Consider the following 27,025-nt stretch of genomic DNA (forward strand, 5'->3'; position numbering starts at 1 on the left):
GAGGAGTTTGCCCCCTCACATATGCTAATGTGCCACAAACAGGACTTTGATATCACCAACCATTCCCATGTTATTACGGTGTATCCATATAAATGGCCCACCCTGTACATGACAAAGACAAAGATTTTTAAGCATGATTTTAAGGATAAAAGGCATTTTATTAAATTTTGATCTTATTTGACCTCAAGAAGAGGTCAGAGATCCAAAGAAAGGTGATAGCTAGAATCCCCATATATCACTCCCTATATGTCAATATACATATAATAAAAACAATGGCAATAAAAAACATAGTTTTAAATAGCCTTGTCTAGAATTATTATTACTTTGACCTTCAGATCAAACTACTGATCTTGAAGCAGAGGTCAGAGGCCAAATGTATTTTTATTCAGTGCTTTCTGTATGTTGATAATACACATCAAAACTTGTGAGATTCATAGTTTCAAGTTAAATAGTTTTCGTCCATTTTCCACCAGTAACCATTAAGTTGAAGTCCTCGATGGATGTAAATCAACTTATAATGGACTGTTCACATGACCTCACTCTACACCTCTACAAGGTTTTATCAAAATTTATTCAGGAATATAAATTCAAAGTAGTAATGAGATGAAACACCAATTATTGATCACGACTAATAAGGACAGGGCGTCGTGTGCAGGCAGGAGTGGTGAAATGGAGGACCTACAGTGCAGACTCCGGAGACAAAACATGAACTCAAAAAAACAGCTTTAATGCTGAACTCAAAAGTAACAAACTTCAAAATACAAACACTCAAGCACGCAGCCAAAACACACAGCTTGAATGAGGGTGGATCACGGCACAGACAGATGAAAACACAGGGCTTAAATACACAGAGGGAACAATCAGGGAATGAGAGACAGTAGGGAAACACAGCTGAGGCAAATCTGGGCTGACAAGACAAAGGAAGCAAAACCAGATAACATGAGACAGACTTTCAAAGTAAAACAGGAACTACAGACTGAACTTACAGACACAGACTCACAAGCAGGCACTGCAACAGAGGGAACAGAGACGTGGGACTGACTGGACACAGAATAGAGGGAGTATGGAAATCAAAACTTAAGAACTACATAATCACACACAAAGAAGAACTTGGGAAAATAGAAATGCAAAACAGAAACCAAAACCTTCACAATAATAAACTAAGATGAGAACACAAATAAAAGGTACAAAACTGAAACCACTGGGTCAACGACCCAGGTACCCTAACACAGAGCAGGCAATTACTAAAGAGGGAAAAAAAAGATAACCTTGGCAGGAAGTAAAAGAACAAAGGGAATGCAATAAAGGTTTGCTTCCAGTAAAGTTTCATAGAAATTTTCCACTTTTTAATGTTTCACAGGCTGGTTAGTGCTCTTTGGAAAAGAGCTCAGTTTCATGTGCAAGATGAGTGGGACTAGTCATGTTGCCTTTTCTTTGACATACTGGATTTTCCCAACTAAATAAACTTGATTTGGATGACCATCCACTGCACCTCCTCTGCAGTGTGGAAGTCAGAGAGCAGAAAGAAGCAAAGCTGCGCTGGGGTTTAATGTGTGCGCGCGATCTGTTTGTGGCTGTAAGCTGAAACAGGTAGAGTCAGATGATTTTTCAGGTCCAAACCAGGACTTGGCAACAGTCACCCTGCAGGACAGAGCAGCTCTGTGTGTTGCTGATGGCTGTGACCGATGAGCCTTTCCCACTGTTTGTCAACGTGTGGGAGGATAAAGCACAACTTCCTCAGTTTACAATAAGGACGCTCAGAAAGCTCTAACTTGTTCTGCATTCTGTGCTGCAGTTTGAGTGGTACGGATATAAACTGTGAAACAAATATTTTGCAAACAAAAAGCTGCCAGCTTGTTAAAAGTTGACAAATGAAGCAGAAGCGTCCCCGTGCAGAATTCCTGGCTGGAATCTCATGTGCATAACTACATGTAACATGACCCAGCATGATGAGGAGACACGAGCTGAGACAGAGAGGGCGTTAGTGATTGTAATGGAGTCATTAGGGGAATAACAGCGCCACTTATTCTTGATGCATATCAATGAATGAGTATCAGTGTCAGGGCCCGACTCAAAGAGCCACTGTTTGATCTCTCAGTCAGCACAGGGTGAAAACAGAGGGGTGAAAGCTGGCAGATTGGCTGCCCATTCTGATGAGAGGAGGTGGTGATGCAGTGGTGATGGTGGGGGGGCTCAAAGACACGCACACACACACAGTGAATGGGTGGAAAGAAAAAGAGAGAGGTAAAATAGAGCTGATTGTTGGAGTAGCTCCTGATCAGCCACAACTGCAGGAGAACAGAGAAAGGCACTGTTAGGATACACACACTGCACAAACACACACACATACATACTGTACAAAGACGCACTGTACAACGCTCACATATATGTTACCCAGAAATCTACACACGCTCACCCTCACACCATGTAATGAGTGAGGGGGAGAGCAGCATGTGACTGAATAGCAGGTTTCACATCTGTAGGTGGACTTGGCTGCCTGATCTCAGATCAGCCACTCTGTGGAAGTCTGTACAAGTGCTGCAGGATGAGCATTTACCCCCCTTCAGTAACATCATCTGAAAGGCTACTACAGGTGTTTCAGACAGGGGTGCACTGGCCACCCCCACTCCATACTGAGAGAGCGAATTCAGATTTCAAAATCTTATTTGCTTTCATATGTACCTATTTTCAGTGATATTAACTTTAATAGCAGGAAATTAACAAGGCATATAATTATTTTCTTTCTCTCTTATATAACTTATATTTGACAACAACATAATAAAACCGCTAATTCTCTTTTTGGTGTGCCACCCCAATATTTTTAATGGCCCTCCATACAGCCGCCCCTGTGAAAGAAAATCTGGAGCCGTCCCTGACCAGAAGGTGGCAGTAACTTATTCTGCGGTGGACGAAAGCACACGGGAAACGGAAACTACATGGTATCCGCCTCATTTTTGGCTGCAGCCTGGCTGAAATATCCAACACGGAGGCACAAGTCACCTAACTGAAGCAGTAAATTATTTAAAAAGTAGCAATGGCACTTGAATCGCGGATCACACAGGAGGAAATAAAGAAAGAACCAGAGAAGCCAATTGACAGGGAAAAGGTAACCAGCGGATTTTGATTCGCGTGCTGTTTTTGTTATTAGCTCCGAGCTAACCTGAGTTAGCCCTGAAAGCTAACTGGTCAGTTTGATGCAGACTGCCTGATGTTTGCTCAGAACTGTCGCAGTTTTAGGGGTAAGAATAGATAAAGCTGCATGTGCGCTTTGTTTTCAGGATATGCAGCGTTAATGCTCAGAGAGTCGCCAGTTTGGATACAAAGTGTGCTAGTTAGCTAATAATCAGTTCGATAGCATCCAGCGGCACTGTTGCATATAATTTATGCAGTTTTTTTCGTTGCATATATCATGTTAACCTAATATAATGTTGCAGCTGATTAGTAACTGTTTGCTTAGTGTTTACGTCGTAAAATAGTAAGAAAAAAAATTAAATTAAATTAAAAAAGCAAAGCTGTTATTGAATAGTAATTCACAGCTGGCAAAAGCACGAGGCATTTCTTTCCTTTTTTAAAGCTAGAATACCTTTAAGGTCTTTATCGAAATCCTGGCGTTTTGAAATGTGCCTGTAGGCAATTGCAAGAAAAAGCATTTATCACTTAATTTAGCTCAGTTGTCCTGTTAGATTTAGCGTTCAAGAACTTCAGTGATGTCTTACTATGAGTTTACTTTTGTGGCATTTTGAGTAAACAAATAAAATAGCTCTGCAGTTTAAAGTTAGATTTGTACGCAAAAGTTCAGAAATTAGCAATCAGGGAAACATTGTGAAGTGCGTAAAATAAATCGGTCAGTAAAATGTGAAGGCTCTAATGTAGAGCAGGGCGATATGACCAAAAGTATTTATCACGATATACATTTGAAAATTTGCGATAACAATATAACTGATGATATAATTGACATTAGACAAAATACTTTACAACTTTATTAGTGCAAAACAAAAAAAATCAATGTATTTTCACTTAAACAAGCAGCTGGTTTTTTTTTTTAATTTTATTTTATTATTAATGTGCATTAAAAGTTATATAAAAATGTAACAGTGCAAATTCCTTGCTGGCAGTTTAACCAAAAGGTATTTCCAGTGGAAATTGGCCGACAGATCCTAAGCATAACCATGTGTAATATCTACAAAACTTAAAAAGAGCTTATACACACACAATACGGTATTTTGTTTTATATCTCTTATGAATCAAATGTTTTCATTGTGTTTCTTCCATTGTAAACTGAATTTGTTCAGTAATATTATTATTATGTTTCTTTGCTGCAGACCTGCCCCCTTCTGCTGCGAGTCTTCACCACCAACAGTGGGAGACACCACAGAGTCGATGAATTTGCTCGAGGAAATGTTCCTTCCAGCGAACTGCAGATATACACTTGGTAAGATCACAGATGTGTCACTGGTTTTTGGTTTTTGTTTGGGTGGTTGGTTGGTTGGTTGGTTGGTTGGTTTTTTTGTGAGTGTGGGTGTTTTGGCCGGAGTCAAGGATTTGCCAGTGTTTTAAGCTGAGTTTGTAAAACAACAGAAACATAGTGTTATAATGCTCTTCGGGGTTGGATAATTTTCTCAAATCAGTGCTCCTGGCCATCTCCCTGTAGCATCGCTGATCAGTGATAGCATTGTTGCTGTGGTGACAGAGGACGTTGATTGATTTGGCAGTCATGGTTAGCATAATTGGGAGCACATCGGCTAAATAGTTTAAAGAGGACTAAATAAAAACATTTGCAGGCCCTTTAATTTTTTAAGTTAGAGCTATAGTTCGCATGTGTCGTCCAGTTTGTTTTCTCTGTGTCATATCCCACCTGTCTCTGGCTCTCTTTTCATATACGGTGGATTTTTCCCACAGACAAAAACAATATTGTGAAAAAGTTAAGGAGCTAAGGGTGTCATTTTTCGGTTTGTTTTCTTTTTGAATAAGGACACTGGAGCTGGTCTCTGATTGTGTTTATGTGTTTCAGGATGGATGCTACACTAAAAGAGTTGACCAGCTTGGTGAAGGAGGTATATCCAGAGGCCAGGAAAAAGGGCACCTACTTTAGCTTTGCCATTGTCTACCCTGATCCCAGAGGGAAGATGTACAAGTGAGTATCACACCAAAGACTGCGCTCTTTGGATTCACGCAGCTAAAGAATGTGGTGATCTATGTATATTGCATCTTTAATAACCTCTCTTCTCCCACCTCCTTCAGGTTGAAAGAGATTGGCAGTACTGTGTCTGGCAGAAAAGGTGCAGATGACTCAATGACACTGCAGTCTCAGCGCTTCCAGATTGGAGACTATCTGGATATAGCCATCACACCACCCAACAGAGCACCGCCCCTTGGCACACGCATGAGGCCATTCTGAGAATACACATGCACAAACCTACTCCTTCTGTATTTTGTCTTATTTTCATCATCTTGGATGATTTTGACTCAGTTTTTTTTTAGAATGTGATCTGTAATAAAATTGTCCCTTTTTTTCCAAAGTCTGAATAGTTTTTTCTGTGTCACTGTGAGGTGATTATTGAACTTGTTAAACTAGCAAAGAAACAAAAGTGAAGCAGGGAGCTCGCCTCTTCCTTGAATGCTGTATTAATTTCCAGGATTGGAAATGTAGCCATTTACTGAATTCACATTATTTTGCTACCTTTGTATTTGTAAGCTATCATATTAAAATTAACTGAATTGCATTTTAATTAAAAACATGAATAAATATTACAAATTAAGTGCAAAAAAAAATTTAATGCCAAAAAGTTAATATTCAATATTCACAGTACCCACAAATCACCAATGTCAAATGAGTCCAAGCTACATGTAAGGCAAGAACAGCTTGATCAAAATGTTCTTTTCTTTTGAATGCAAATCTATAGTTAAAGATCAATGAGAAAAACATGGTTGCCATCAATGTTCCCTCTAAACTGCGCGCGTGCACAATTGCGCACTGCTGGCACAGAAAAAAAAACTAACCTGAATTGAAATTGAAATTAAAACTTTTAACAATTCTGTTTTGCAGTGTTAGTAAGTGACTGTCTGCTCCCGTATGGGATTAGAACGATGCTACCTTATCCCATAGTCCAGCCAATAATGCGATTCACATTCGTATATACGCAGCTAATCAATGTCGTTGACAGGTTATAACAGCGTCCTCATGTGCCGACACAACCATTGGAGATGTGAGCAGGACAGACGGAACAATTGACGGAAAAAGTGTGGACTTTATACCAGTTTTTAAATTGTGTTGATAGGCCACGTAAAACCAGAGTTATGATAAAAATATCTGCAATGTTTGGTTTTCTTCCTGAATACTATCGTTGTTTATATTTACTGCGGGAAGAAACGCTCGAAAGCACTCTCTGCCTGTGAGCAAAACCAAAAACCCCACCTTTCCTATTCAACGAAAAAAGTACCATGTCGACCAATCAAAAAATGATATGGCAACATGGCATTTAGATGTTTAGGAAGGGGGAAGTTTTAGGAGTGACGGCGGTGTTTTGAGATGTGAGAGATTTGCGACGTTTAGCGCAAGTTTTGTGTAGTTAGTGTGTAGTGTAGTCAATAGTTTTGTTGTGTGTGTCAGAACAATGAGGCGACTACTTAATGTTACAGGAGTGACACATCTCCTGCTGTCAGGCCTGCAGGTATCAGGCTGTTGTTCTCTTTTATCTCATAGTGGACAGAAATTATTTTTTGGAGTGGCACAAATGATTTGTGTGGCATCAAATTTGATGCAGAACACCTGATTGTTCTGTAAATAGTTTGGAATGCTTATTTAAAAAAATGCCTTGGCTGCATTTTTAGGTAAACAGCTGCAAAAACTTTGTTGTTTGCATAGCTCAGTTACTTTTTTAAAGAAGTAACTATATAATTAATTGCCCAACAGTGGTCATTATTTACTGTATTTTGCAGACAGAGAGTTACAGGACTCTCTCCCAGACCACAGACTCATAATACAAGTCAGAGCTTTATTGAATTTTTTTTTTTTAAAACAACAGCAGCAAGCTTGATCAGCTGTTGTTAGAATTTATTTAATATTACTTTCTAGTATCAGCTGATGTTTGCTGGAGCCACAGCTGTAAAAACTGCTGGTCATGATATCGGTTTGGATATGTGGTGAGAGGGAAACATGAAGGTGATACAAATCATACATATATACCAACAAGACAGTGTACATCACTGTCACAACAGCGTTTGTTTTAATTCAAAGGCTTTATGGTTTTTCCTATAATACCTGGTGGTGTAGTCAGCAGATTTTTTTGTCAGTTCAGCCTTATAGACCAAAACAGCCAATCAGATTTTTTTGCATCCAAGTCTGTGATTGGCTGGTTTTGTGGCACAACTATAATGGTGTACAGAAAGAGTTGAATGTGCACGGGCAGAAATGTTGAGAGCACAAGCAACACATTGCAAGCCAGTACAAATGCAAAAACTGAGTGAGAGGGGCTGCTATTGTGTGTGTGTGGATAATAGTAAACACTGAAATACATTTTTTTGCACACAGCAATGAATTTTGTTCACTCAAATTTAGCTTTTCTTCGCTCAAAATAAATTTCTCCTCAAAATGCAACACTTGCACCTGCAATTTTTTTTTTTACGTGCGCTCAGAATAGTGGCACAAAAATAACCCAAGGGACCGCTCAGGGAGTTTGTGTGTTTGCTCAGACACATGAAAAATTAGAGGGAACATTGGTCACCATTCGTTTAATTTTGTATAAACGAATTTAAAAGTGTTAAAATCAAGCTACTCTATTAAAAATAACCAACTATAACTAATCTAAGTACAGATTTCCCCGATCTAGGCTGACTATTATTATTTTGTAACTGTTTTAATTAATTAGTTTACTCTTGTTAATGTCTAACGGCGATAGTCAGTGTGGGAAAAGTTTTATTTTGATACCTATAAGAGGAAGTTGTACGCTCTCCGTCAGCGCATGCGCGAAGCTACATACTGAAGGCTAGCAGAAAATCCAAGCGACTGTTAGCTAAAAAAAACTATTTGGTTTCCGTATTAAACACGGGGTGAAATGTTTCGGAGAAAACTGGGCGCTCTGGATTATCACAACCCCGACGGCTTTGACTGCACAGGTAAGAATAAACTTATGAAAGAGCAGTTCGGTTTGTCAGTTGAGTTGAACGTGGAGCCGGCTAACGTGTCTTGTCTGTATGGAGACAGAGAGCTGCCAGATTAATAACGTAGAACATGTATGTTCAGTATGAGACAAACGTGTATATTTATGAAAAAAAGCAATGTACAAGGTGCTTATGCTCGACACTTTTAATAATTTTAACTAGTTTTGACTATAGGTTGTTTGCATTTTACACGCAATAAACACACACTCGGGCTTCATTAGTAGGTAGGCTGCAGATACCAGTTTAGCACAGTAAGTTCAAACGCTGGCTACTCCCTGGTGCCAAAGTAAATTGTTTGCGTCCTGTAGTGAGTGATTCAGCAGATATGGTCTTGGAACCTCAGTTTTATTTATTCACTCCTTCACTTACTTGCCATGTGTAGCTGCTGATGTGTTGTTATCGGTATTGTCTAATTTCTGCTCAGATGAGACACAGTTTAGGAACTGCATTGTGTGGCTGGAGGACCAGAAGATTCGACATTATAAAATCGAAGACCGAGGCAACCTGAGAAACATCCCCAGCTCAGAGTGGCCCAAAGCCTACCAAAAGGTAAGACTGCTGGATCATCTGAAAGTAATCACTGCTGTTATTAATGGGTATTACTAACATAAAACTGCATTTCTGATATAATATGAGGAGGACGGTGAGTTGTGTTTGAGTTTTCTTTACCTGTGTGCAGTACCTACAGGATGTGAACTGTCCATTTGAAGTCGATGAGAGGAAGGAGGCTGTAGATTGGTTACTGGGCCTTGCTGTGCGGTATGAATATGGAGACAATGGTAAGGGGTTTCATTTGGGTCATATTTACTTGTATAGCGCAAGAATCCCTTAAAAAAAAAAAAAAACTCCTGGCAGAACCAGACTGGAGGGGACCACCATCAAGTACAAAAGTGCAAGTAGCTACAGTAAGGGAGTTTTTCCTTCCTGCTGTTTTCCAAGTGTTCTCTTAAAGTTGGTCATGTGATTGTCGGGGTTTTCTCTCTGTATTATTGTAGAGTCTTTGCCTTATAATATAAAGTGCCTTGAGGTGTCTGTTGTTGTGATTTGGTGCTATATCAATAAAACTGAATTGAATGCAGTACGTGTAGAGAGCTGTGCTACAGAGCAGGGGTTTATTGGGGAAACCTGAGGGTTAACTTGGATTTACAGGTTTGCAGAGGGGGTTCACATCAACGCGGTTGTGTGCCACACTCCTAATTGGACTTTTAGTAGGTTATGGTTAGGATAAGGGATAATGTGCACAAAATTGCCACCTACTGGCCAGTCAGTTCCCTGGGAAAAAAGTATCACCAATCTATTATTGCGTACCCTTTAAGTTGTGTGCATATAACAGGTTACATGAAGACATTTTTTGTTTTATTGGTGCCACTAGAACAAAAATTCTTGTCATTTTAGCCTGTGTCACTAGTTGAAATACCACCGATGACCAGGAGATGGAGACATTACAAAAGGAATACTTTTTGCTAAGTGTCAGATCATATGTCTACTTTTACTGCAGAATAAGAAGAAGAAATTGTTACTCTTCTACTCGTTACTGTGAGCTCTCCTGTTAATGTAGTGCAAGTCAGTCTGTTCATCGGTGACGTGTTTTGTGTGTCTCTTCATAGTGGAGAAGTACAAAAACTGTCAACCCCTGGCAGCTTCCAGTAACAGCAATAAAGCCATGGACCCTCTGGTTAACCTCGACAGTAAGTAAAACTTGGATTTGAGCTTCCTCTGTCCTGGCATTCTTTCTTCTTTCCCTCTTTAAATCTTTGCAGGATAAAAGTTAAAGTGTGTGTGTGTGTGTGTGTGTGTGTGTGTGTGTGTGTGTGTGTGTTTTTTTGTTTTGTTTTTTTGTTGTTGTTTTTTTCAGGTAATTCTCCAGATTTCAAAGCAGGAGTAACAGCTTTGTCCAACATCCTCAAGATACAGCGGCATGATGACTACCTGGTTATGCTTAAGGTGAGAGCGCACTAAAGGGCTCTTTAATACTGTAGCAAAGCTTACCTGGGCACAGAGGAAGGTGAAGTTTGCGTTTGCTTCACAATAAAAGCCCTTAAAATGATTTAATGCTTTCCATGTGAGCCGGCAGCCCTGAGTTGTTCTTTTAATGCAGGGTAATGGTCAGACTGATAACATGGAGATAATAGTTGGCACTCAAAAAATGCAGAATAGAAATTTTGCACTTTCACTTGCCACTCGCAATAGAAAGTAATCCTGTTAACCATATTAAGGGAATGGGTTTTTTTTGTTTTTTTAATGGAAGTCTTATGTATTAGAATGATCTCAAATCATTAAGAAGAGTTTTTCTTGTTTTTCTTTGCAACTGCCAGGCCATTCGTATTTTGATCCAAGAGAGACTTTCTCCAGAAGCCATTGCTAAAGCCAGCAACAATAGAGAGGTAAACTGAAGACACATGTGCATAATATGCATCAAAAATCATATGTCTGTGTATAGACTGCTGCAAGTCTAGAGCCATGATTTCAGCGGCGTTACTGACAAAACTCAGCCAGCTATATTTTCTTTTTTCCTACAGGGTGTTCCAGTAGCTTTAGACAAGCACATCTTGGGTTTTGACACTGGAGGTGAGTTATTTATTTAAAGAATTTTTTCAGCAGAAAGGCTGAAAGCCGATGAGCAAATGCTATGACAATCGGTCTGCCCACAGTTCATAAGAATTGCTTCTCTTAAAGTATTGGTCAGCTTTTGGTAAAAATAATGTCTTTTCTCCTCAGATGCAACTCTAAACGAAGCGGCTCAGATCCTGCGCCTGCTGCACATTGAGGAGCTGAGGGAGCTGCAAACCAAGATCAACGAGGCCATCGTAGCTGTTCAGGCCATCATAGCCGACCCCAAGACAGACCACCGGCTGGGCAAGGTTGGCAGATGAGAGCGAGGACGGTGACGGACCGCAAAGGAAGTGAGGGACTGAACCTGATTTGATTTTTGAGAGGAAAAACCTTTTGTTTGGTTAAAGGACATCAAAGAATTTTTGTTGATTTTTTTTTTCCGTTGTTGCATGAGATCGGACTGTTTAAATTGGGAATCTCATAAATAAAAGACCCAAGTGTTCATGTGTGGACATGCAGCCTGGATAAGTTCTTAAAACTTAATAATGTATAAATAATAATAATAATAAAAAATGGTTTCCATTAATTATCCAGTAACAAAGTTTAAAGGTTCTGAAACGGCATCTTTTCTTCTGCAATATTCAAACTGACTGTTATATTTGTTTCTGGTGTTTCTGATGAAATATTCTTTGCAGATGGACAGAAATTGTTATTTTCAGGTGGGAGGGGAAAATATATAAATCCAGCTGCACACAGTTTGACTCCTGCACTTTTGTGGTGAATCAGACAAATGTTCAAAAAGCATCTCCCGTAACAAGTCACATTTTATTTTTTAAATATCACACCTTATGAAAAAATTAAAGTAGAAGAAGAAAAAGTATTTGCTAAAAAAATGTCATTTGTGTAAAATACAATTAGTAGTGCAGCTATATATAGTAGGGCTGATTGGATGGGGGAGGCTGGAGAAACATACTCCGATTATAGTAATTGGATTACAAAAACTGGTAAGCATACAACAGTATCAGTGACAAGGGTTACAACTATCATGATTCCTTGGCAGGTATCGATACATTTGGGGAAAAAGATGCTCTTACATTTTACTTTGCTGAAATAAAAGAATCAAGTCATCTTTAATCTTTAGTGTTAGGTGCTGTATTTTATCCCTGCTTCCACTCGTTCACTGATGGTAAACCAGTCTTCTTCTGACTGTGGCTTTATGTTTAAGCATATACTGTATATAAAAGAAGAAAGTAGCCACTGTGACTTTACCCACTGAGGCTATGTCCCCATGTACCTGGGTATTTTTGAAAACGCAGATTTTTCTATGCGTTTGCACCTTTCGTCCACACGTAAACGACATTTCCGGTCACTAAAAACAGAGATTTTTAAAAACTCAGTTTTTGCGTTTACGTGTGGACGAGGAAAACGGAGAAAACGCAGCGTCAAAGGTGTGCGCCTTTTTTGACGTCACACTGTGCGCCACGTTATTGTTTCGGTGAAATAAATTTCTACAATGGCGGACTTAGAGAAAATACTGTTACTGTTAATTTTACTGTTTAAATGCTTACATATATACACACAGTTTATGTCCCGCCACACACAGGACTCAGTTCTGCTTCTAAGCGCCATCTTTGTTTACTCTTTCCCACCCAGGCTTCTAGGCTTCTGATTGGCCAATATTTCTACACGGTTAGGAATATATCGCCACCTATTGTTTTGGCATGTTCCTAGCAGCGTTGTCCTTCGTTTTTGCGTTTACGCGTGGACAGGATTTAAAAAAAAAAAAAAAAAAAAAACAGAACCGGAAAATCTCAGTTTTCAAAAATACGTGTGGACGTAGCCTGAGTGAAATGCCAAGGTGTAAGACAGCATGGCATAGATCTCACTGAGAAACTAGGACTTTGCACGCTGAGAGTTTAATGTCTCAGAGCTCTTATTCTCTTAACTGTTATTTCTTACAGACGGTTTACAAGACAGTCCAGAATGAAAGGGGCTCGGTGGAGCAGTAGCCAGACAATATCTCCTAATAACAGTCACCAACCAACTTCTAAAGTGTACCTAAAGTCTAACATCAATCAAGCATTTTCTGATGTAAATCTTTAACAGACATTAGCATAATGCTAGCATTTTATGGGCAGAACTAGCTTCAGTGTAACAAAGACATAAGTGTTGTTTTATTACAATTTGGACACATTATCAAACCACATAAAGTGCTGCGACACGAAGTGCGCAAAAGTCGCCAAAATCTGCTAACTCAGTTACCGCTGAGTTTCGAACCTGCTCTGTCATTAACATCAGCACAAAAAGCTGTGTGCTAGGAACTTCATGGCATGGGTTTCCATGGTTGAGCAACTCCTTTAAGTGTAATGTGTGGCAAGACTTTGTCCATATATCCAGTTTTTTCTTAGTCTGTGTATTTAGCTCACAGATGTGAGTGCAGTATTATTCCCAAAAAGTATTTCCCAAAAAGCCAGACTGCACCTCTAATGTGCAGTTGTTCTTGTTGTTAACCAGAGACCACTATGAGTGCATCTGTAACTTCTCAACCTAATGGCCAATGTTATTTGTTGATATATAAAAAAAAAACCCAACAGCTTGATGTTAGTTTTCCCAAAAGGAAAAGCTTCAAATTATTCTTCTTTGGCTTTAAAGTACAATTAAACCCCCCAAAACTACAACCATGCATTTTAACATCTGATTTCATTGTTCTGCACCTTTATTCAACAGAAAAACAAAAATCTCAAGCAATACAAAAATACAGTAGAAAAAAACTAAAAATGAGGTATAAAACAAATTTACAAATCATTTACTTTGGGTTACATTAAGGTGAGATACTGGGGTTGAAGTGGGTGTAAATTTGCTCTGATTGCTGATCTGGCTGTCGTAAGCCATCTTTGCTCCCTGCTGAGTGTCCTTTTTCCAGAGGGACACCAGAGGGCCTGGACCTGCCTTATGTCCATGAATCGCCTTAGAACTTTAGCACCAAAGCACACTGCGGGTGCAGGCTGTCGTTAGTGGCTCCCTGTGACACACACACACAAAGATAAAAGCTCATCACTTTGAATCATCATCCCATAGTGGAAGTACTTTAAGGATAAGTTAAAATGAGAGGTTAAAGGTTTCATTTTCTGTGTGAATCCAAATGTGACAGGATGAAAACGTGGGCGCTGCAGTGCTCTAATGACAGAACAAACAGTCGTGCACTTTGTAACTGGAAGCGACTGAGAATTATCTCTGTAAAGAATGTGTGTATATTTATGTATTGCACAATAAGAGCTTTTAAGCCTCTCGCAAGCTCCTCCCTAAACTTCAGGATCTGTGTTTTAGACCTGTCATCATGGCAACAATTACACCACACATCGTCATCTTTAAAGCTAGCGACTATAATCTAGTCTGACTGTTGAAGGATGTGACTTTTACAGCAACACACACCAGTGATAGTGTTCCTTCCGACTGTTTTCAAAGGCAGATGCATTGTGACGAGATTATGTACTCTGCAGATGTGTGTAGCTTTAATGGTGACATTTGCCAAAGTGCTACTTTAGGGATTATCCTGTGTACTTTGTACTTTAACATGAGGCTTTGAAAGGACTCGAAGCCATCTGCAGACAACACATCAAACATGATGCGTGCAAAAAAACAGGTAGAGGGTCGCACACAGCTGTGTAATCTTTGTTCTTTGGTCTCTCACACACGCAGGTCACAAATAGAGGGTCACAGACAGCTGTGCAATCTTTGTTCCTGTCTATTTCATGGGTGTATGTGAAGTCACCCCTCAGACACATATATCTGCAGAGTGGTGGGTGTTAGCCAGCTGTGTGATGAGTGCAGAGTGATCAAACACGAGCTGTGATTACTTCCAACAACAAAGACTGCCCAAAGAAACCAGTTTGATTAACCTTTATCAGTAACATGGATTTCTGAAAAAATTAAAACGTACAGCTCTGCTATCACTTCCAACATAAATGATGGCAGGAAACTAAACAGTAGTGACGTTTGTAGGGTCACAGAAGTTGGACTAGCTCGTATATAATGAAGTGCTGCGTGGTGGCTAGCTACACAGCTATGGTTAGCATAACATAGCAAACACAGTGAAGCTGGAGGATGAATGCTAACTTTTTTCCACTTGAGAAAAGTTAACATGAGGGTTCCTGATGGTTAGGGACAAATGCAATCCCATGGCAGGATCCTGTAAATGGACCAAACTTCAGTCAGGAGAACAACTGAGATAATCCATCCACAATACGAGGTTAGTTATTAATATACTGCTGCATGGGCTGGGCTGTAGTTACATCGTAAGGTTTTAAAAACTGAGCACAGTAGCTGCATGTCCTGGTTAGAGAGAACAATAATGGGTGATAACGATTCTTAAGGATAGCAACAGATGGCAGAAAGATACCCTACTCAGAAATGTTTCTGATGAACTGAGAGAAATGTAAATCTCACACAAGTAACACCATTCATTTCAGAGGAACTGTAATCAGTGGATATGCAGCCTGCACAACATGTTGCTGAAGGCATCTAGTTTCATTTCATTCATACTGTCAAATGTCATGTTTTTCAAAGGATCTGTGAGATTATAGGAAAGTGCAGTGCAGGAAAAGCAAAGTTGGTACACAAACTAATGAGTTCACTGTCTGCAACTCCTTTAAGTTAGAGTGTGTGCATAATACAGTTAGTTTTCCTTCAGTTTAGCCCTGTGACAGACTGGCAGCCTATCCAGGGTATATCCGGCGTTTCACCCAATGACAGCTGGGATAGGCTCCAGCTCTGCCCCCTGCCATAACTCTTAACTGGACAAGTGGTTAAGAAAATGGATGGATGGGTGGATGTTCCTTCAAACTTGAAAGACGGACTCTGATTACACAATATATCTCACCTGGTAGGCAGTGGGTCGTTGCTACGGTGATGCCATACAAATGAGAGCGCTGCTCAGGCAAGTACTCATCAGTGAACAGACTTCTGTGTTTGTTCACTGCAATCACACCATCCCTGTGAGTAACAGGTTAGAGAGGAATGATATCAGCGATATACACATATCAACTTATTGAACTGCAACCACCACTGTGATCTGAGTAGAGGGAGATGAATGAAGACTACCTCCGCCAGTCAGTGTAATAGAAGTGGTTCCTGTAGTAGACCATGCTGAATGGGTAGTTGAGGTTGGCGTGGATTACTCTTCGACCTGAACCATCTGAGGATATACACTCTAGACGCTTTGTACCTGACAGACACAGGAACACAGCATGGCTCATTACAACATCAAGAAAATATAGGTTAGGTAAATTCCAGAGTATTAACTTTTAACTGAAGAGTTTTCAACTATCTCAAGAAGCAAGATATGACAGTATATAGTCTGAGAGGCAGCTGTACACTGTTTACAGATGTCTTAAAACCCTGGGACAATAAATAAGGCACCAATTCACATGAATGCAGCATCAGCATAGAGGCCATGTTTACCTGCGTCAGCCCAGCAGATCTGTTCAGTAGCAGAGTCATATGTTAGAGCATTTGGCAAACCAATCCCATCAGACACTATCACCTGGCGGTTTTGACCATCCACTGATGAGCTCTCGATCTTAGGGGCCTCTCTGTTCCAGTCTGTCCAATACAGAGTACTGCAGGGAGACACAGGAGGGGAAAACTTATTACTCTTACTCTGATTGTTCCTTTACTCTTTTCTCCATAAAGACAACATTTGATAACCTCCCCCGAAACCATGATGGTGATTTTTTTACACCTCAGAATATATTAATAAAGACGTGATTTGACGACCGTTAGAATAGTGTCCAGGTTTTTCCAACAGGTAGCTGCATATGCAGAAACCATCCTCATTAATTTCTGATGCAAACCCAGTCATTTCCTTCTTAAGCAGGCCTGGAATATGACAGAAACTACTCTGTTGAGAAAAGAAATTCAAGCATTTCTTCTAGTGAGCTTTCAGGGACTAAAAGAGTTAAAAGGGACCTACTTGTGGGAGTCAAGCAAAGCTACTCTAGAGTCCAACATTAAAAATATGGAGCTGGACATGAGCAGAATGAACCCCTTTCCACACCCTTCCATCTGGATTGTTGACTACAGTCATTTTGCATTGATTTGAGGTCAAGGTCAGGCTTATCTTTTTAGTTTTTAGTCATGCTTTATCTGTGTACATAGAGAACGTGGACCACACTGCCTCACACATGCAGGAATATTTATCAGTGTTTTCATATTTCCTGTTTAATGAAGATTTAAATACTATTTTAAACAGTGCACTGTGTGTGGGCTGCTTACGTGCTGGCAGTCCTCTGGGAACTACAGGTAATACACACCACATGAACATTCAGCTTATACACACACATACTTATGAATTGGGTGAAGGTGCAGGGCAGCAGATGTCTGACACGTTCACACGTGTATATGCTTTTAAAAAAGCCTTTGCGTGTCATTTTGGTGTGTCTGCTTCGCTGAGTGTCGTGGTTAGGGATGAGAATATTCAGCGACCCTCCCCAATTCGGTCTATTCGCCTGTTATTGGTTAGGGTTAACTGCATGTGTTCACTTTACAGCCTAAGAAACCACAGAGGACATGCTTAATCATAAGTGCATAAGTGTGCCCGTATGGAACAGTAATTACTTTTCAAACCTGAGTTTTTGTCAGAACACACACACCCCATATATTTACCCCTAAGTCAGAAACTAAGCTGTAAAATCAATAATGTCAAGCAAACGTTTCAGGTTTTATGACCAGGGTTATTGCTGCTGTGTTTAATCATTTGTAACAACCACATTAACCAACACACACACACACAAACATGCACGCGCATAACTGTTGATTATGTGATTAGTTGCTGTGATGAAGAGCAGATGTTATTCCTGCCGAGTTGGCCAATCAAGGCCTCTTGCTTTCATCCTATGAGCGTGTGTGTCCAGGATTAATGGCATCAGTAAATTCAGGACAGTCTTCTTGGCTCAGTTTGCTGCGACACACACAGCACTAAAAGTCACTTGTGATAGAATTAGCAAACATGTGTTACTAAAGACAGACTCCACCTAAAAATCCCCATTGCCATATTTTTTCTATGAGTGCCAGTCTCATAATGATGAAGTCATGTTTTGGTCACAGTCTAAATCTTAGAATCCAGACTCAACAACCCCCCTTACTGCCAAATAGCCTTAAAACAGAGTTTGCACTGTACTAATGAATTAGGTACAGGCCTCATTGAGTCATAGCCTGTTAAAGAACTAGTGTTTAATTTTCATTCTCGTAGTAACAGACTGAAAACCATCTGTGCCCTCTTCTTCCATAAAATCTCTGTGGATACAGTGAAGGCTATCTCAGCAGAGCCACCTCCAGGTTGTTGCAAGACAGTGTGTGGGCTCTTGTTTGTTTCTTGTTCCATGTCTGCAAATCCAGATTATGTTAACATACTTTTCTTCATTTCTAAGTAGAGCTTTTATGCCTTTCTGTATTTTTTTCCATATACATATGTTGTGATGTTGTTGAGGCTTCAGACTGCTCTAAACACTCAGCCAAGGCTATCCTTATTTGTATGGGAGAACTGAGTGGTAACCCTGCAAACATTTCAATGTTCAGTACATTTTATCCTATCTAGTCTGAAAAATACTTTCAAAATGAAAGCTGTGCAGACACTGAGATGTAAGTTTGCCATCAACTCGCTGTACTTCTTGAACATCACCTGCATGCCTCTGTTTGACTGCTCAACAATGGTATTCTGTGTTCAAGGCAGACTTCATATTATCCCTTCTTACAATTCTTCTAATTCTTCAAACTATGACAAAATAATTTAAGCAAAATATTCTTGATAGTGACATCGAAAAGCCCTAACCTTTTTTGTCATAATACTGCAGCCAGTTTCAACCCGACAGATTAGATTGCATACGCATATCTCTTACCCAAGCTATGGCTAGCAATCTGTATCCATGAACATATGGTGGATGGTTTGTGTTTTTTTTAATATATATCTTAAGAACAATTGGCTGCTTTTATTAGCAGGTGTGCTGACAGCAGATGTAGCTAGTAACTGTTTGCTAGGTCTCTTCTCTACTATTGGAATTATCTAACAACTTGCTATGTGGCACAGACTATCAAGAACTCTGTTAGCATTAGCTGACAACTCAACATTCAGTCATCTCTTCCAAATGTGATTACGTCAGGGTCTTAAAAAAAATAACATGTGCAGCTAAATGGCTAATGTTGAAGCTTTCGTATGGGGAATCCAGAACCCCGCGGAAGACGTCACTGTGACTCCATCTGTTCAAATCTGCTCTTTGTGGGAGGCAGTGGGCTTAAGGGAAGGAGAGCAGGAGTTAGAGGAAGAGACGGGTTGCTTCAGACAGTGCATCACATTGACGTCAACAGCAAGAAGGACAGTTTTTTTCAAATAACACTACGGATCTGGAAATTGGCATTTTGAAATTAGTGAAAGCAAAGAAAGATGAACAAATGGTTTTACCCGGTGGAAGAAACCACTATGATTGCACGGGGGTTCACCAAGTCTGTGTCAAACAGGGTCCTCCTCCCACTGCCGTCCAAGTTGGCTCTTTCAATCACATCAGGAGTAGAGTCAACCCAGAACATCAGCCGGCGTTTGACATCCACTGCCAAACCTTCTGGACTGACGAGATCTGCAGAAGCGAGAAGAACAGAGATCCAGACATCATACAGGAGATATTGAAATCATTTAAGGCATTCCACAACAATCATTACAGGAACAAGCACCACACAACTGTGAAAGCTTACTTGTGTTAATGAGAACCTCAGGCTCAGCACCAGACACCATTGAAGCTCTGTTGATTGATCTCGCAGACAAATCTGTCCAATAGACTTGGTTTTCCTTGCAGTCATAGGCTATACCAACAACTATGGAACCCTGGAGACGCACACATAAATACAAGCTTCACAAGTGTTGACATACATCAGTTCACACAAGTGTACCTCAAAGATGAGAACTCACCTCCAACATTTTGGTCATGGTGTGAACCAACAACAAAACTCAAAGTTAGTTATAGATACTATGAACTATGTGCTTTTCTTCTATTGTGGTCTCTCTTTCCCATCACCAAATTGGTCGAGACAGATAGCTGCCTCTCCCTAAGCCTGATCCTGCAAGAGGTCTCTTCCTGTTATAAAAGGAAATTCTTCCTCCCCGCTGTCACCAAGTGCTTGCTTATTGGGGACTGCCTATTCCCTGGGGTTCTTTCTCTAATATTTTAGGTAGTTTTTCCTAAAGTATAAAGTGCCCTGAGATGACTAGAAATAACTAAACAAAATAACTAAAACACCATATTTATATATCTGACAAATTTAAAACTTTCTACCCAAATATGTAATATTTTATATTTATATACATAATATTTATTATACTAGCCAGATATTTTCTAGAATCGAGGTGCAGGGTATTTACAATGACATACAATTTGAAATACACGATGTGAAGTCAGTTTTTACTTATAATTCTAAGACATAATTCTGCTTAAGACATAATGCTGACAGTTTTTTTTTCTTTCTTTCTTTTAAGTAGCAAACAAATTTATCACAAAAATTAACAAAGATTAAAAAAATAATTTTATAGAGTATGTGATCTACCCATTAATTTCTTACATGTAGAGCCAATAGTGTTTTGGATCGGCTTTCGTCTAGTCTGGTCCCGTTGAGAGGCAGCGCTCCTATTTTCTGGCCCTGAGCGTACAGCAGTGTGATGCCAGTGTTTATGGGAGGGGTGACATCTGGACGGGATGTTGGACGCACCGTAGGCGGTGGCACTGACGAGATGCCTGGGATGTAATTGGATGGATAAAAATGTTTGAGTCACAATTAGTGAAAGACAAAACTTATATAATACAGTACAATGACATATATCTTTGACGATTATTGCTTACATGCAGGTTTGACAGCATCATCTGATTTGGTTCCGGGAACCATGCGTCCATTCTGGTCCACACACCAACAGTAGTTGGTCTCCCCGTAACACTGGACTGGACTGGGATGGTGCAGGCAAACGGAAAAATCAGAAGACTTTTAAACAGCAATGCAATTATTTTTTTCTTGAGAACTTCCTTTGATGACTGCATATCTGCTGCTTACCTGAACTCTCCATCTGGCTCACACTGAGGTACATACTGCTGTGGGCCAGGTTTCCCACCATAGTGCTCTATCAAACTGGCTCTCCATCGCTCACACATGCTCTCAGGGCGTTCTGTTGGAGTCACTGCAACTAAGGGGAAGCCAAAAACCCCAAAACAACCCATCAGTACTTCCATTCATAAAGCTAAAGATAAATTACAAGTCAGATGATATTCCTCTGTAGTTCATCATTATTTATTCAATTGTATTCTCAGGATGTTCCCTACTTTGCTGAGTTTATACTACAGTGTTAGTTGGAAGCTAATGGTGAGGGGATGCTTCGTGTTTAAAGAGGCACACATATACACACATCGTACTTTTGTCAGAAATGTTTACCGCGTTCAAATCCCTTTAATGACTCGCTTTATTGGAGAGCATTAAAACTAAACCTCAGAGCATTTCTGGCTTCTACTTGTGTTTACGCTAGCCTCGCTCTCTCAGTGTCAATTTTGAATGTGAGACTTTGCTGTTTGTAGACTGAGAAGGAGAGGAGGACACAATTTGAAAGGGAACAGTTCTCTATTGCGAGATAAAGACAAACCAAAATATTAATGCAGTTAGCTTTTCCAGAAGTATTTATTATAGTGGCAGTTAGCATGTTGCAATTTAGTCTTCAGGATCACTTGGTTTTGCTTCTATTTAATGTTCAGACTACCCACTAAATATGGTGGTTTGGAAAAGAGCAACAACTGGATGATCCATCAGTTCCATCTGCAGACTGGCAAACTAGGATGGCAATTATTATGAGTTGTGTGGGAGCAGATAAAAGCAGATAGAAAAAAAGTCTACAATTGAATTTGAACAAAAGAAATTTGTCAGTATGACTAAATCAGACAAATTGCCTATGTGGGTCAGATATCTTCAGATCCTGAACCAAATGTGAGTGAGAAATGTTGTCATTATGAAATAATAAACCTCGTTTGCAGTTCATAGACTATATATTTTAGGCATTTTGTCTGTTGTATTCTTGGTGATTTAAAACTGGTTGTGAGAGGTGAGGGGGCTGGGGGTGAAGAAGTCTCACCTGGTCTGTCACAGTCTACAGGTGCTGCACCAGGTGGAGTCCTGGTTCCTGCTCTCTCATCTCCTCTACTGTCCACACACCAACAATAGCCAGTGGAGCCATGGCACTGAAATAAAGATGAGAAATACATTCCATTTTGGGGAATCCTGACCTTTATTTGATAAACAGTGAAGAGTTTTCAGACATGAAAGAAGGGAGGAAGAGTGGTGGAAACCACGCAGCAAAGCTCCCTGAGTGAGAGTCGAACATAGACTGCTGTGTTGAGCTTTTCAGCATAAAGTTGCCTGCTCAACCACGTGAGCTAAACTAACACCAATAAAAAGAGTCTTAAGAAGAACAAAAAGAAATCACTGATAAAAACCAAAGAAAAAACTGTAGTTATTCACTAAATAAATAAAAAGTCAGAGTTTCACCTGCTGAGGTAGATACTGTCCTTCTGCATCACACTGTGGTTTGTAGACTCCAGTTATAGGATATCCATCAGCACTGGTGGTCTTTACGTGGTCTCTGTGGTGCTCACAGTGAGTTTTAGCACGCTCTGGTTGAACTGAATGAGAAAAAAGAAAAAAGGAAATTGATGCTTTGTTGTGCCAACAGGAAATAAATCTGAATAAAAACAATCTGAATGAAGTACGGGCCACTGGAATACCAACAGCACCCAGAGAGAACAACTGCTCCTGAAAGAAAAGGACTCCACTAAAACTTTAATATTTGTGGACGCTATTATTACTGTGTGTCACCCCTCCCAGGGTATGGGCCTCCAAAGGTACTGTAGATCTCCAGAGATTTCTGTCCTGGGCCATTATTTCTAGTTGGGTCCAGGTGTAGCCAATCTTTTTTGCTTCTGCCTCAAGGTCCTGTCGTCAGGTGTTTCTTGGGCGACCTCTCTTTCACTTGCCTTGGGGATTCCACCTGAGAGCCTGCCTGGTTATGTTGGTTGGTATTTTGCATAAAGCGTGCCCTGCCAAGCACTAGGACTGGGCCATATTATACCGTTCACAGTAATACTGGTATAATGTTAGGCAACGATAAGAATATAAAATATCGCGATAGAATATGGGTAAAACACGCATGCGCAGTGCCTTTGTTTTCATACGCACATGGCCGAAAAAGCATGGCGGCAACGGAGAATGAGAAGGGGGAAAGCGGATCGTTGAGTGAAACGGATGAACCAGAATTGGTTTGTAAAAATGGTGCACCTTCAGTGGTGTGGAACTGGTTTGGTGTTTGTCCGTAAGATACCCACCAAAGCACATTTTTTTTGTAGAACATGCAAAGCGGGCCGTCGTTATTGCTGTATTTGTCGGACTAAGGTGCTCGTAAATCTGGGAGCAATCTGGGTCCAAAACTCCGTCCGCTTCAGGTCCCAAAGTCAAACGAACACTGCGGCACATTGAGAGTTAAAAACTGTCGAAATTATTTCACCTTTAATAAAATGATCAGCATTGCTGCTTTACCAGGTGTAACAATTAAGTTTAACATCCAAGCATCCATGAAAACAGAATTTATTACATTTAACGGAGTTAGAAGTTAGCAGGAAGTTTGAGGAAGTTAGGTAGCCAGCGAAACTAGCGAGCTAAGCATGATATAGCATGTTCTGACTGAGAGATTTCTGAAAAAATTAACGTACAGCTCTGCTATACTTCCAACATAAATGAAGACAGAAAACTAACAGCAGTGAGTTTGTAGGGTTACTGAAGTTGGGCTAGCTGTATATAATGGATGTGCTACTGACCTGCAGTGTTGGTCAAGTTACTTGAAAAAGTAATCAGTAACTAATTACTGATTACTTCCCCAAAAAGTAATCCCGTTACTTTACTGATTACTTATTTTCAAAAGTAATTAATTACTTAGTTACTTAGTTACTTTTTAAAAACACGATTTACAACCTGAAGAGGTGATAAAGCGATAGATCTTTCAGCCCAATTCTACTTTTTCTGCATAATCCATCATACAAAATGTAATCAAATGGAAAAGTCTCTTTTTATAACTTGTTTTATTCAGTTTTAATCTTTTAACTTTATGCATCAAGCAAAAATTTAATTATATGCAACATTCTCTGACTTGAATAAATTAGTTTAACATTTAAACCTATTTTCTGCACATTCCAGCACATAAAATAAAATATTTTTTTGTGTTTACACTCACTCTTTCAAATAGATGCAAGTAAAACACAGCAGAAAATAAATAAAGTCAAAGACTCAGCGGTCCTGTTGCTCTATTTTCACCTGTAAAGCAGGACTGCGGTAGGCGGAGGTTTACCCTGGTGCAGGTGTGCCGCGGTCAGTTGAAGAATCCGCGATTTCTCTGTGAGTTTCCCATTACGTCGTTGCGCACTCGGTGCTTGCTTGGAAGTTTAGGGGTTTTTTTCGCTGTAAAAAGAAGTTTTCTTCCCACGCACAATGGACGCTAATGTTTTTGTCACTTTTTATGGAATCAAACTCAAAGTAAGGTCAGTACTTCCACGCTTTAAACGCTGCACGCTCATACTCTCTCCCACAATCGATATGTGATCCATTGTTGATCTGCACACAGCTGTTGTCACTAACGGCGCACTCGCTTACGTCACTGTCGTGAGACATTCTCGCAAAAAATCACGGTTTTAGTAACGCAGTAACGCAGCGTTCCTACGGGAAAGTAACGGTAATCTAATTACCTTTTTGCAATAGTAATCCCTTACTTTACTCGTTACTTGAAAAAAGTAATCAGATTACAGTAATCGCGTTACAAGTAACGCGTTACTGCCCATCTCTGATCGCTAGCAACACAGCTATGTTAGCATAACATAAACAGTGAAGCTGGAGGATGAATGCTAACACTTTTCCACTCGATAAAAGTTAACGTGAGGGTTCCTGATGGTTAGAGACAAATGCAATCGCATGGCAGGATGCTGTAAACGGACCAAACTTCAGTCAGGAGAACAACTGAGATAATCCATCCACAATACGAGGTTAGTCATTAATATACTGCAACAACATGGGAATAGAGCAGCTGTGATAGAATACAGCATTAATGAATCAATGGTACAGAAGTGGAGGAAGCAAGAAGAATGAGTTGAATAAAGTTTGATTTATCTGACTGCTTTGTTTCGCTTAATGTGCCTTATAATCCCGTGCACCTTATGGTCCGAAAAATACTATTTGACTTTTTTATTTGGCACACTGCAGTTTAATGTTGCAAAGCACCTCTTTTTAACTTCAGTGGATAGTTATACCCATGGTTATGCTCAGGTATCAGCCATTTACGTGAACTTTTGTTGCCGAGACACCAATTACCTTTAGTGGATATTATACATGGTTATGCTCAGGATATGTCAGCCCATTTCTACTCGAAATGCTTTTGGTTAAACTTTCAGCAAGGAATTTGCATTTGCACTGTTAAATATTTATATAGCTTTAATTCACATAAAAAACAGCTGCTTGTTTAAGTGAAAATAAATGGATGGGTTTTTTGCGCTACTAAAGTTGTGGAATTGTATTTTGTATTTTGTCTCGCATCAATTATATCGTCAGTTATATTGTTATCGCAAATTTTCAAGTATATATCGTGATAAATATTTTTGGCCATATCGCCCTGCTCTACTCGGCACCATCTTCTCTGCCTGATTTCTTCCTTAGCAGCGAGTTGACAGGTTATTTCCCATAGTTTGATGTTACTGATTGTGTCTGGCCAGCGAATGTGGAGAATCCTTCTGAGCTGTTGAGGAATGTCTGGATTTTTCTATTTGAGGTTTTATTTGTCTTCCAGGTTTCAGCCCCTTACAGCAGTACTGACTTCGCGTTGGAGTTGAACAGTCGGATCTTGGTAGTCAGGGTCATCTCTCTGGATGCCCCAATGTTTTTGAGCTGGATGAAGGCGGCTCTTGCTTTGCCAATCCTTGTCTTGACATCTGCATCGGTTCCACCTAGTTAAGTAAAAGAGTGTATTTCCTCAGGGGACTTCCACTAAGGATGACTGGGTTGTTACTATTGGAGTTGATCCTAAGGATTTTGGTCTTCTCCTTGTTGATTGATGAGTCCAACCTGTGCTGATGTGGCTGCCAATATGCTGGTCTTTTCTTGGAGCTCCTCAAAGTGTTCAGACCATCTTTTCATCTGTTGCACTAGTTCTTTGATGGCCTTTCCCTCTTTGTCCTTGATGGGTCGTTCTGGCTTGCTGTACTTCCCAGACAATTTCTTGATTATTGCGTAAAGGTGTTTCATGTTACCATTGTATGCTGCCTGTTCTGCTTCAGCTCCCATTCCATCTATATAGACATTCTTGTCTTTCCTAATGCTCTTTGTCACTGCTCTGTGGGCTTCTGCCTATTCCGCTTGGGCCTTGGCTTTGTCTGCCCTAGTCCTGCTGTTGTTTACTGCCACCTTCTTGTGTTTTCTCTCTTCTATCTTGCCCAAGGTCTCAGCTGTGATCCATTCTTTATGATGCTGTTTCTTTATTCCGACCACTTCTTCACTGATTGTTCTCAGTGTCTTCTTTATGGTCTGCCAATTGGCCTGTATGCTGCATTTCTCCTCTCCCTGGTGCAGCTAATTAAGCACCTTGATCTTGCTCTTGAACCGAACTCCTCCCTTTATCTTTACTCGACTGACATCATTCTTCGCTCTACGCCGTGTTGTTTTTGTCCAGTTCTTCTTTAACTTCAGCTGCATGTTGGCTACTACAAGATGGTGGTCAGATGCCACATCTGCTCCTCTTCTCACCCTAACATCCTGGAGAAATCTTCTAAACTTCCTGCTAATGCTGATGTGGTCAGTCTGGTTCTCTGTCACACTGTCCGGTGATACCCAGGTTCTTTTGTGGATCCACTTGTGCGGAAAAATGCTACCTCCGATGACCAGGTTGTTGAATGCACACAAATCAACGAATCTCTGCCCATTATCATTCATCACTCCCAGCCCATGTATCCCTATGATTTGTTCATATCCTGTGTTGTCAAACCCAATCTTGGGTTCACATTAAAATCTCCCATAAGGATAATGATGTCTCTGGTTTGGAACGCTAGATTGCTAACAAACAGACAGACAGAAAACCAAACAAATGGAACTGCTTACATAAATCTTTGGGGGGGAACAGTCTCACCTGGTCTGTCACAGTCTACAGGTGCTGCACCAGGTGGAGTCCTGGTTCCTGCTCTCTCCTCTCCTCTACTGTCCACACACCAAC

General features: G+C 40.2%; 3 protein-coding genes across 3 annotated transcripts in view; 2 read left to right on the forward strand and 1 right to left on the reverse strand.

The window, feature by feature from the left end:
• Positions 1-2,928: 2,928 nt before the first annotated feature.
• Positions 2,929-5,519, forward strand: sap18 (Sin3A-associated protein). The gene is made up of 4 exons (XM_005945149.3): positions 2,929-3,106; positions 4,323-4,432; positions 5,012-5,134; positions 5,242-5,519. The coding sequence occupies exons 1-4, from the start codon at positions 3,035-3,037 to the stop codon at positions 5,396-5,398; spliced, it is 462 nt and encodes a 153-aa protein (XP_005945211.1). The 5' UTR covers positions 2,929-3,034; the 3' UTR covers positions 5,399-5,519.
• Positions 5,520-7,936: 2,417 nt separating this feature from the next.
• Positions 7,937-11,225, forward strand: rtraf (RNA transcription, translation and transport factor). The gene is made up of 8 exons (XM_005945150.3): positions 7,937-8,115; positions 8,585-8,709; positions 8,840-8,939; positions 9,768-9,848; positions 10,016-10,104; positions 10,476-10,544; positions 10,680-10,728; positions 10,879-11,225. The coding sequence occupies exons 1-8, from the start codon at positions 8,055-8,057 to the stop codon at positions 11,031-11,033; spliced, it is 729 nt and encodes a 242-aa protein (XP_005945212.1). The 5' UTR covers positions 7,937-8,054; the 3' UTR covers positions 11,034-11,225.
• A 2,181-nt stretch (positions 11,226-13,406) lies between these two features.
• The window catches only part of nid2a (nidogen 2a (osteonidogen)), a 60,971-nt gene continuing 47,352 nt past the window's right edge, over positions 13,407-27,025 (reverse strand). The window contains exons 19-29 of the mRNA XM_042213449.1: positions 22,276-22,328; positions 21,863-21,968; positions 20,800-20,929; positions 20,595-20,695; positions 20,317-20,489; positions 19,456-19,585; positions 19,169-19,340; positions 16,174-16,331; positions 15,814-15,937; positions 15,593-15,705; positions 13,407-13,735 (exon numbers count right to left, since the gene is read on the reverse strand). Of these exons, the coding sequence (XP_042069383.1) occupies positions 13,725-13,735; positions 15,593-15,705; positions 15,814-15,937; positions 16,174-16,331; positions 19,169-19,340; positions 19,456-19,585; positions 20,317-20,489; positions 20,595-20,695; positions 20,800-20,929; positions 21,863-21,968; positions 22,276-22,328 (1,271 nt within the window). The 3' untranslated portion in view covers positions 13,407-13,724. The remainder of the gene's footprint in view (positions 13,736-15,592; positions 15,706-15,813; positions 15,938-16,173; positions 16,332-19,168; positions 19,341-19,455; positions 19,586-20,316; positions 20,490-20,594; positions 20,696-20,799; positions 20,930-21,862; positions 21,969-22,275; positions 22,329-27,025) is intronic.

Source organism: Haplochromis burtoni, unplaced genomic scaffold (genome assembly GCF_018398535.1).
Source record: "Haplochromis burtoni strain Fernald_Lab_line unplaced genomic scaffold, NCSU_Asbu1 Contig_443, whole genome shotgun sequence".
In the NCBI taxonomy this organism is placed as follows: domain Eukaryota; kingdom Metazoa; phylum Chordata; class Actinopteri; order Cichliformes; family Cichlidae; genus Haplochromis; species Haplochromis burtoni.